Source organism: Prinia subflava, chromosome 8, assembly GCF_021018805.1.
Source record: "Prinia subflava isolate CZ2003 ecotype Zambia chromosome 8, Cam_Psub_1.2, whole genome shotgun sequence".
NCBI classification, from domain to species: Eukaryota; Metazoa; Chordata; class Aves; order Passeriformes; family Cisticolidae; genus Prinia; species Prinia subflava.
Window position 1 is genome coordinate 20,290,193 of NC_086254.1, and position 10,891 is coordinate 20,301,083.

At 48.2% G+C, this 10,891-nt stretch overlaps 1 protein-coding gene across 1 annotated transcript; it reads right to left on the reverse strand.

Moving 5' to 3' along the window:
* Positions 1-291: 291 nt before the first annotated feature.
* WNT9B (Wnt family member 9B) lies at positions 292-9,939 on the reverse strand. The gene is made up of 3 exons (XM_063404904.1): positions 9,639-9,939; positions 3,027-3,292; positions 292-1,857 (listed from the first exon to the last, which is right to left on the reverse strand). The coding sequence occupies exons 1-3, from the start codon at positions 9,937-9,939 to the stop codon at positions 1,381-1,383; spliced, it is 1,044 nt and encodes a 347-aa protein (XP_063260974.1). The 3' UTR covers positions 292-1,380.
* Positions 9,940-10,891: the final 952 nt, after the last annotated feature.

A 10,891-nucleotide genomic window follows, 5' to 3' on the forward strand; every position in this document is an offset into this window, starting at 1 on the left:
CATCTCCACTCTGGCTGGTTTGTACCCATTGCCAAGAGTGAGTAAATACAGCAGATTTGTTACCTCGGGGACAACCCAGAGCTGCTGCAGGATTAACAAGGAGCAGGAAAGCACAGTGTCAGAGAGCTGAACACCCAGAGAGGCTGTGCCACACCTACAGTCACCTGGTGGCCAGGTCGGGGGATGCCTCGCTGCCATTCCCAACACTGCTCCCTAAATCCCATCCAAAGGAACCCACAGGCTGTTTGTGGTGTGTTCAGCTAAAAGTCAAAGGGAACAACAAGGTTCAGAGTCAGGGGCTCATGACTCTATAACAGCCTGTGCCCTTTTCCCTGGGTCACCTTCCCTCACGCCTGCAGGGGCTGGATATACCCAGCTTCTCAGGGCAGGGATTGTCACTCAGGACTCACACATTTTTCAGATGCCCCAGTCCCCGTGGTCTCTAATTCCCTTTCAGAAGCTTTAGCTGTCATTGGCACAGGGCAGGACTGTGGGATGTGACACACCTCAGGCAGAGTGTGCTGCACAGAGGACAAAAAGGTGATTGATTGATTGATCGATTGAGCGGGGAGGAGGAGGAAGAGAGATGCAAAACTGGCACCATCATCCTGGGACACCACTAATAAATACCCCCCGTGAGGCCACGTGCTGCAGGGGGTGACTTCCCAGCCCTCAGCTGAGCTCCCGCGGCTCAAACACTGTCACAGAGGCAACTCCAGGTGAGCTGGAACTGCAAGGTTAAAAGGTGGTTAAAATGCACCTGGAGTCCCATATCTAAACTGCAGACCTGGGAGGTGATGGACGCAGGCTCCCTTTGTCTGTAAACCGGTATTTCCGAGGCACAGTTCTTGTGCCAAGACGAGATTATTCAGCAGTGTGTCGGTGAGTTCACAGCAGGAAGGGCTCGCAGGGAGCGGCACTGGCAATCCCCCGCTGCCACAGTCCTTTTGCCTGGCTGCAGGAGCACACCTGTCCTTGCCACACCCGGAGCCAGTCTCTGGTTGTTGCCTCCCCGGCCCCTTCATTCTCTTTTCTGCAGGGCACCCGCCCTCAGTGTCCCGATGTCACCGCCCCAGGGCACTTCCAGGAGCGGTGGAGCAGGAGGATATTCCCGCAGAGGTGAGTACAGGTTTCAACTCGAGGGACATTTGTGGCTGCATCAGGGTTTCTGCTGTCCCTGTCCCTCCTTCCTGACCCGACACCCGGCAAAGCCTGCGGTTCTCCCCGCTCCCTCAGGAGCTCTCCCCAGGCTGGAGCATCAACGCCGAGGCTGCAGGAGCACAGCCCGCGTTGGGCGCTCGCCTTCGCCCCGCAGCAGAGCGCCGTGTCCCCGTCCCCCCGGCGCTTCCCCGGCCTCGCCTCGCCCCGCGGGCGCTGTCCCTACTGCTTGCAGCTGTAGACCACCTCCTCCTGCATGCACTGCTGGCACTCCACGTAGCAGCACCACTGCACCTGGCAGTGGCACGAGAAGGTGACCAGGCGGCTCTGGGTGTTGTAGCCGCGGCCGCAGCACATGCTGTCGCAGTTGCCCTCTCGGGAGCAGGTCCTGCCCGCCGTGCCCAGCGAGTATTTGCTGGGCCGGCAGAAGCTGGGCGAGTCCTCCACGTACACGAGGTCCGTGGGGCGCGGCAGGGCCGGCTGCCGGCCCGGGGGGCCGTGCCTGTGCGGCCCCGCCAGCTCCGAGTGCCCCACGGCGTCGTTGCTGGTGCTGAAGACCTTGACGGCGTCGTCGTAGCGCAGCTTGAGGAGCCGCCCGATCTCGTGGAAGGGGGAGAGCTGCTTCCAGCACGTCCGCACCGCGCAGGAGCCCGACACGCCGTGGCACTTGCAGGTGGTTTTGAGGCCGTTCTTCACCGCCTGAGGAGGAAGGAGAGCGGTGGTTATTACCTGCCAGGACCTAGTGCTGGAAGAGGCTACACCTCAGATCGCAGACAGCCGCAAGCACTTCAGATTTATTGGAGTTATTTCTATTCTATGGAGGAAAGAATGTTCATAATTAGAATGGAAAATGGAATGGAATGGAATGGAATGGAATGGAATGGAATGGAATGGAATGGAATGGAATGGAATGGAATGGAATGGAATGGAATGGAATGGAATAGAATAGAAGCTAAAAGATAGTATAAAAATAAAATAAAATAAAGAAAAGAAAAGAAAAGAAAAGAAAAGAAAAGAAAAGAAAAGAAAAGAAAAGAAAAGAAAAGAAAAGAAAAGAAAAGAAAAGAAAAGAAAAGAAAAGAAAAGAAAAGAAAAGAAAAGAAAAGAAAAGAAAAGAAAAGAAAAGAAAAATTATTTTTAAAAAGCCAAAGCAGAAGAATGGCTACAGGGTTGACAAGTGAGCCAGAGAGTGGATAGCCTAAGGACAACCAGCTAAATACCAAATAAGTTCTTAAATAAGTTCTCATTAATTCTATTTGGAGCAGTGGGAGTAGTCAATCATAAAACTGAGAATCTCCAGCATGGTGGATTCCTTTTGGTATATTGAAATGAAGACAGTGTTCTAATTAAACAATCAATTAGACTCAGTAAACAGAAGATGATGAGTCAGTAGCCTGTAACCTACAGGTCCAAATGCTCAATCTGATGCTCTCTCTGACCCAAACCTGTGACAGGACTCATTCCATAGCATGTCACCAGCAGACTCACAATGGAGCTCAAGAGTTTCAGTCTTTAATCTGCTCCACACGTGCCACCAGCTCTGAGCTGCAGCTGTTGACAGAACCCCCTGTGGCCCTGGCATAGCCCCTGGAGTCATTCACTGTGCTGTGAATGTGTCTCCCTGTGCTGTGTCCCCCTGTCACCCACCCTGGGACCACTCGAGGACACAGCATGCTCCTCTGCCACTCAACATTCATCTCCTCAGGAGACTCCCCAGGGGCTCTCAGCACCACAAGGGCCAAGACACACAGGTGTGAACACGTCTGCTTTGTGAGCAGGGCAGTGAACACCCCTCCCACACACAGGATGGCTTGGAAGACTCGCACTGAGCCCAGAGTTTACCCCAAGCCTGCCGGTGCAGCTCCTACCTTGATGCCCACGTTGGTGTTGTGGATGTCCACCTTAGCCCGCAGGTCTTTGCCGATCCTCTTCTGCCCCAGGAACTTTTTCAGGAACTTGGTGCTGTACTTGAGGTTGTCCCCACAGACGCCCCACTGCCAGGCCTTGCGGTTCTCCAGCCCTGGGGAGTCGTCGCAGGTGCAGCGCTCCATGCGCCCCGCGCTGCACGCCCGCGCCAGCGAGTGCGTCAGCGCCGCCGAGGACACGGCGTACAGGAAGGCTGTCTCCTTGAAACCTGCACGGGAGAGGGAGTGGGAGATGGGGGGAGCAGGGGAGGCACCTCCCTGCCTATCCCACCTGTGCATGGATGTCTTGGGTTGCAATATGTAACCAAAAGTGTACATTCTATTTTCCGTCTGTGAAAATGTGTGTTTTTTCTTTATCTCTTGTATGACCCATTCTTCATAACTCCAGGGGAAAGGGGGCGGGTGCCTTCTGCTAATGGGCCAGCTGATAAAACCAGGTGGGGCAGTGTTCTTTATCTCTTCCAGACCCATCCTCCCTCCAGGGGATATCTTCTCTTAATGGGTCATTAAGGCTCACCACAAGGCTGACACAATTCCATCATCCCATGGGAGATGCTCCACCCAAGGGGAGGAGCCCAGCATTCCTAGATAAAAATGGAGTCAGAAACACCAGAGCAGCCTGTTTCTGGATTTTCCAGAGGAAGACCAGACTCATCTCACCACCACTGGACCTTCACAAGGAGACTACACCTTTCTAGAGGACCATCTCTGCTCCATTAGAACCACATCTGTCACTGCGGGAGGAATTACTTGGACTGCGTCCAACACCCTGACCAGCAGGGTGTCAGGTTGTATTCTGACTCTGTCAGTGTTTCTAGGATTTTTTTTCTTGTTTGCTTTGGTTTTGGTTTTTGTGGGTTTTTTTCTGCACTACTACATTTGTATTTTTAATATTCCTAATAAAGAGCTGTTATTCCTATTCCCATATCTTTGCCTGCAAGCCCCCTTAATCACAAAATTATAATAATTTGTAGGGAGGGGTTTACACTCTCCATTCCAAGGGAAGCTCCAGCTTGCCCTAGCAGACACCTGTATTTCCAAACCAAGACAATGGACTAAACTGTGGAATCCTTTGAACCCCTCAGGGGAATCCCAAAGGCCTTGCCCTGGAAGAATACACCATAGAGGCTCCACCTGGGCTGAAAGAAAAGACTTCCCCCACAGAGCCTTGCAACACTATGTGATCTACCCCAGTTTTCCTCTCCCCACATGCCCTTAATTCTCGTGGTTTCTCCTTTCCCTGTTTCCCCATCGTTTGTGGTATCCCTGGTGGGCTGAAGCTGTTCTCCTCCCCAAAGCAGGATCCCCAGCTTGGCTACAATCCCTGAGGTCATGGTGTGACTGTGACATTTTTACCAGGAAACAAAGTACAGTGACTGAATGAAAATTCAGTGTGAAGACACGAGATCAGACAGGAATAGGAATATTGATACCCATGAGCTTCACAGAAGTGTCAGAACTCTGACTGACACAAACCTGACCCAAACACCAAAGTATTTTATTTATTTATTTATATTTACCTCCTCTCCTATTCAGTCCTAGGGATAATCTTAATATTTCCTCTAGAGTTTATTTGCAGGGAAAAAAACACAACTATTAATGGGAAATTGCTTAATGAGTCAAAAATTTAGGAATTTTAGTGCAAGGAAGAGAGAGACAGGTCAATAGCTCCATGTGCAGGAATGGATAAGATCAGCCAAAATAGAAAAAGTTTGGTTTATGGAAGATAGAGCACTTATACATCACATGGAAGGAAATTTAATGAAACAAACAAATATTTCACATGGGAAAATTCCAAATTTCTTTCAACATCAGAAGGAAAATCTGTTTTCCCCAATAATGGAAGAGAGAGAGAGACAACTACAGAGACTTGATCTAGACTTGAACTGAGCCCTGCCTGGAGCAAAGGTTGGAATCCACCTCTAGAACTCACCAAGTCCAACCTCAAATCTCTCACCATTCTGTTCCCTCAGAGAATTCCCATCCAGCTGTAACAGGAGATCAGGACACTGAGCGCTGAGATCTGAGTGATGTCCACCATAAACATGACCAAGAGAGAAGGACAAAGAGTTCTCCTGATGGTTGCCAGTAAGAAGAATGAAAAATGTGACTAATCATGAACATAATGGAAAGGCTTCATTAGCAAGTTCAATAGACTTGATAGGAGCTCTTTGGAATTGCAGAATTTTAGATAAAGATCAACCAACAGCATGGACATGAGGGGAGAGTCAAGGAAATAAAAAGGAGACAAGGAGATCAGCCAACAGTCTGCTTCCTGTCTCACCATTTTGGTTGTCATAACCACTGGGGCAATAATTTGCAATTAATCTTTCTGGTTGATCATCCTCTACAAAATTTCTCAGGGTACTCCAGAAGTAAGGAAAGAATGTCACCAAATCCACCCAAAGTTTTGTGAAAGCTGGAATGGCACATGGCCAGTGCAGACTGTGGATGGCAGCATGATGCTCACACATTTTCAAACAGAGCCTAACCCTCTCCAAAGGAGCTAAGAGAGGATAACTAAGATCCTAAATCTGCTAAATCATTCTAGCAGCCAATCTCCAGATGCTTGCCAGGTTGCCAACATCCCCTGTGACACACTGATCCCAGAAGTGAGGAGAGCATTCCGGAGGCCCTTTCCCAGGCCGTGAGGAGGCAGCAGGCCCCGCTGGCTCCACGGCCCCTGCTAAATCTGACTCTGTGGATCACCACACTGCTCCTGCTATTTCAGAGGCTTTGGTTTCCCCATGTAAGTCCTGGCCAGTTTTCAGCCCACTGGAAATCAGAGGCCGCTGCTGTGGTCAGGCCACTGCAGACAGCAGCAGCTGCAGATACCCAGCAGACTTTGAAATGTCTCCTTCTCCTTCAAACAAAGCTTCAACATCACCAGGCTGCCAAACGCTTGTCTGAAAAGCCTAAGATGATTCCCTCCACTTTGTCTGAGGAATCAGTCTCCATTTAATTGTTAATTCACAGAACAAATGAGGGAAGTTAAAGCTGTCCTTCAGCCCTCACGGGAAGCGTGGCAGAGCCGCTGCTGGGGCTGGATTTTCAGGAGGACACACCACAAATGGCAGCCATCAGCTACAAGGAGCACAATTTGGGATCTGGACAGAGGTTACTCCATGTGTCCTGCTATCTATCCTCCCACAGAGGTCCTGTCACCACAGGCAGTGGGGTCTGGAGCCAGTTCTGGGCTCTCAGGGCCTGGGCTGGGGACAGGTCACTCCCCTGACCCCACTGAGTGTCCTGTCAGGGACAAAATGGAATAATGGAATCTGAAACTCTCGGGGCAGGGGGAACATCTGAGTGCAGATGTCTCTGCTGGGCAGTTTGGCTGCAAACATCCAGCCCAGAGATGAATTTCAGGAGGCTGGAGCAAACCAGCTCCCTCTGGTAGGACCTCCCATGTGTCCAAGCCTTGCCCTGAGCTCTCCAGAAGGATTTCTTATCTCGGCAGCCTATAAATACAGAAGACTTTTGCTGCAATGGCACCACTGTTGTGTGCTGTGGTGTGCTCCAGACCACAGGGACAATTGTAACAGGAGGAGTTTAGCTATGGGGTGGCTCTGCCAAAGGAAAGATGCTCAGGGTCAGAGACTTTTCAGTGCTGCAGTGAAGGAGTGTGAGCATTTCAGAGCAGGTGGAGGAGGCATCGCTCTGAAAACAACAGCAAAAACAACCAGCCAAAAAAAGCTATAGAAGTACAGAAAGATTGAAGATGGAAAGACTCTCGAGGTCTTTAGAACAACCTCCTGCTCAAAGCAGGGCTGGCTCCAATGCCAGCTGCTCAGGGCTTTGTCCAGCTGACTTCTCCAAATCTCCCATCATGGAAATTCTGCGTCTGTGAGTCACCACTCCTCTGCTGTACCATTGCTGGTTCCTCATGACAAGGGTGAAACCACTGCTGAAAGGTCAGAGTCCAAGCAGCAGGAGGCAAAGGAATGGATTAAGGGATGGAAGGATTGCAGAGCACTCATTTCTCAAGAAGGATTTTGTGAGTGGTTGGCTCTGACCTCTTTGCTGATGGTATTTATTTCCCCAGATCACTGAGTTGTTTGAGATGAAATCCTGCTTTGCCTGACTTCCAGCAGCCCTTAATGGCACACCCAGGACACCAAAAGGTCATCACTGCTTTATAAAGACACCCCTGTGTAACAAGGTGGCTTGAAATAATTTTAACTCTTTCCATGGATCTTTAAAAAAGTGGAGAAGAAATGCAGGAGGATTTTGTGTGGATCACTGTGGAGCAGAGCTGTCATAAGTGACAGTGGCCACAGAAAGGTTGCAGGTTGTGCAAAAGGAGTTTGCCAGTTGTACCCAGAGGGCCATGAAGAGCAACAAATGGGGCAGACTGGTAAAATAAATCTGGCAACTCAAGAACCAGAAAACCCTTGCCTTATTTTTGTTTGTTTTTTGGCATCTCTAGAAGCAGAAAAAGCACTGATGATCCAGATGAGTCACAGAAGTTTGTCAGTTGTGATTGCAAATTGAGTGTGGCTTTTCACCTTTACAAAAAGGCCCCTGGGAAAGGACCTTTTTCACTCTTGCACACTTAAGACCATTTAGGACTGCTGAAAATGTGTCATTTTCTTCATGGTTTCTCTAGGACCGTGGAGACATCAAATGATTTAAACATTTCTAAAACTCTTCATCACTACCTGGGTGACAGGGGGGAGTTGCATGACCAACAATTTCCAAGAAAGTTCCAGCAAATGTCACAAACAGATCAAAAGTGGCAGCTGAAAGCATTCATGTTCTTTATGAAAGAAATAAACCCCTTTGCAAGCGAAAGGAAAATGAGAACTAATAATTGCTCCCAGCCAAGTGTCCTGTCACACAGGGGGTGCACACAGCATACTTGGCTGTATTAAATCATCACTTGATCCTTAAGATTGTGTAATAAAAGTTTTAAAACACTTATCCCCATCTGCCAAAACAGGTTTGAAATTACAGGTGATATTTTATTTTGTCAGTCAGGAGCCCATGGAAATGTTAAGGCATGCCACTGCCAGATAATTAAATGTTTTCCAGCTATTTGAAGATGAGGATTATTCAATTGTCATTTTCAAGTTCTTTGAGGTTGATGAAGGTGCAGATGTGAGACAGACACTCAAAATGATCACGAACAGCTCCTTCCACTGCTTGATAAAAAATTCAGAGTAGAGCCTTGCAATGAAGGAAATCTGATCTTGCATGTCCTGACTTAATAAAACATTGATACTTAATGTAATAAAAATTGATAATTTTCAAAGGAAACATTAAAAATTTTCGATCTCAATGTTAATTAAAATTAGCATTGATTTTCATCAAAATTAATATTGACCTCTTCAGGTCCCTCTTTTAAAAAACATTAAGTTGCTAAACATCATCAAAGGACTGAAACTCAATAAATCTGAAGACTGAAGCTTAGAAAGTGCTAATGGGAGTTATTGAAGGGCTGAAACTCTGTAACACTCAGGCTTTGGTTGGATCAGAACAGGTCTGGCAAACCTTATATGCATTCTTTGGGAAATTTTATTGAGAAATCATTTCAGTGTCCATCTTCATTGTATTTTTCTCAAGCATTGGAAGGATTTGTGATGTTCCCTTCTACCTCAAATCCAGACTTTACAGGACAATTTCTTCACCTAAAGCATTTTGGGAAACAAAAAATCAGTGGGTCTTCTGTCCACTCTGCCTAAATTTCTCCAAATTTGTGTAAAAGAGTCTTAGGAGAGATTTGTCAACATGCACTGAGATGTCCGCATGCAGATAAATAGCTTTTTCAAACAGAAAACAGTTTAAATTTTGTATTTGGGAATAACAGAGGTTTACACACACGAATATCCAAGGCACTAAAGGTGTTTTTTTCTTTATCTGTCCCCTGTCATCAAGCACTGACCCTGTTTTTATTTGCATTATTTCTAGTCTATGGAGGGAAAATTGTTCAGGAATGGGATGGGATGGAAGAGGAATGGGATGGGATGGAATGGAAAATGGAATGGAATGGAAAATGGAATGGAATGGAAAATGGAATGGAATGGAATGGAATGGAATGGAATGGAATGGAATGGAATGGAATGGAATGGAATGGAATGGAATGGAATGGAATGGAATGGAATGGAATGGAATAGAATAGAATAGAATAGAATAGAATAGAATAGAATAGAATAGAATAGAATAGAATAGAATAGAATAGAATAGAATAGAATAGAATAGAATAGAATAGAATAGAATAGAATAGAATAGAATAGAATAGAATAGAATAGAATAGAATAGAATAGAATCACCCTGGCTGAGGAGGGAGCTCAGTGCATGGGGCTCTGCTCTCTTAAGGGTGTGAACCTCCTCCCACTTTCCAATCACTGACCAGCCATGCTGGGAAGGTGAGGAAATGGCGCTTTTTTTGTGACAAAGGAGCCTGAACTGCCCAGCTCCCATGCCTGGGTGGAACAGAGGCGCTGGCACTCCCCGCCCGCTGCCTCCCTGCGCTCGGTGTCAGATTTAATTCACAATTGAACTCAACCCCAGGGGCTGCTGCCGGGCTCTCCCCGCACCCCAACTACCTTGTACCTCTCTTGAGCAGGCTGGGCCGGCCCTCCAGGCTGCAGTTCCAGCGCTCGCTGCGGAACTGGAACTGGCACTCGAGGATGCCCAGGCGGATGGCGTCGCGCAGCGTCTCGGCCAGCCCCGGCTCCCTGCGGCACAGGCGCTTCTGCCTGCGGGACAGCTGCAGCAGCTCGCACTGCTTGACGTGGCCCTTGCCCGGGCCCGGGCCCCCCGGGCCGCCCAGCGACGGGAAATGGGTCAGGGCCTCTTTGCCAGTCAGGCTGGAAGGAGAGAAGCGAGAGAAGAGGTGAGTTACAAAAGACATCCTGAGATCGTTCAGGTTTTGCCAGCAGCAGCTGAAGATTTCTTAGTTACAGGGCGTTTTAAAAACTTTCAAGCTAATAGCATATCGCCAAAGCTTACAGACAATTGTTCTAGCCAATCACTAAAAGCACGTGTGTCACCATGAGATTTCCTTAGTGTTCTGAGCATTCATATTGAAGTACGAGTTCTCACTTTCTCACACTCTGCTCATGTAAACAGGAGATTGCTTTTTGTAAATACTGCCATTGTTTTGCTTTCTTCTCCAGGAGAAGGGAAGGTTGTTTGGCAATGTTGCAGCCATGAGGCCTGAGAGGCCTCTCTGGAAATCAGTTGCCTAAGATAAAGAAATGCCTGATCATGGTGACTGGACCAAATAACCCCTCTCCCGTGCTCAGACCCTCTCTCATCTCCCTGTAAGACAATCTGTCATTTCTACCCCGACTCAGACCATTGGACCATTTCTCAAAACCTTGGTACCCTATAAAAACCTCACTTTTCCCCAGCTCAGCAGAAGAGCTGTCCCTGAAACCCTTCACTTAGGATGCCAATAAAGATTCATCTGTGGAACCTCATCCAGCGCTTCTCCTCTCTCTCCCTGCGTCTGCTGAAGGCACTTAGCAAGTTAATGAGCTGAAATCACTGAGAGCTGAACCTGCTAAGAGCTGAAATCACTGAGAGCTGAACCTGCTAAGAGCTGAAATCACTGAGAGCTGAACCTGCAAAGAGCTGAAATCACTGAGAGCTGAGCTTGCTAAGCATTGCCTGTGCCTGGGAGCTTTGCCCGAGGCACTTGGACAGGAGGTACTGAGTGGTGCCCTCTATCCAGGAATACCCACGGCAGCTGGGATCAGACTGATCTTGAGAAGCTCCAGGAAAGATAAATGGCAATCCTTTTGGCCAATTGTGGACGGGGTGTGGGACTCCACCCTCCAATGGATGTCACCTTTCTGAAA

What these genes read in the sequence shown, in the direction of transcription:
- WNT9B (XM_063404904.1), bottom strand. Translation starts at nt 9,939, where the DNA reads ATGTCTTTTGTAACTCACCTCTTCTCTCGCTTCTCTCCTTCCAGCCTG. An exon ending in GCCCAGCCTGCTCAAGAGAG is followed by an intron (nt 3,293 to 9,638) that starts GTACAAGGTAGT and finishes TCTCCCGTGCAG; the next exon opens with GTTTCAAGGAGACAGCCTTC. An exon ending in ACACCAACGTGGGCATCAAG is followed by an intron (nt 1,858 to 3,026) that starts GTAGGAGCTGCA and finishes CTTCCTCCTCAG; the next exon opens with GCGGTGAAGAACGGCCTCAA.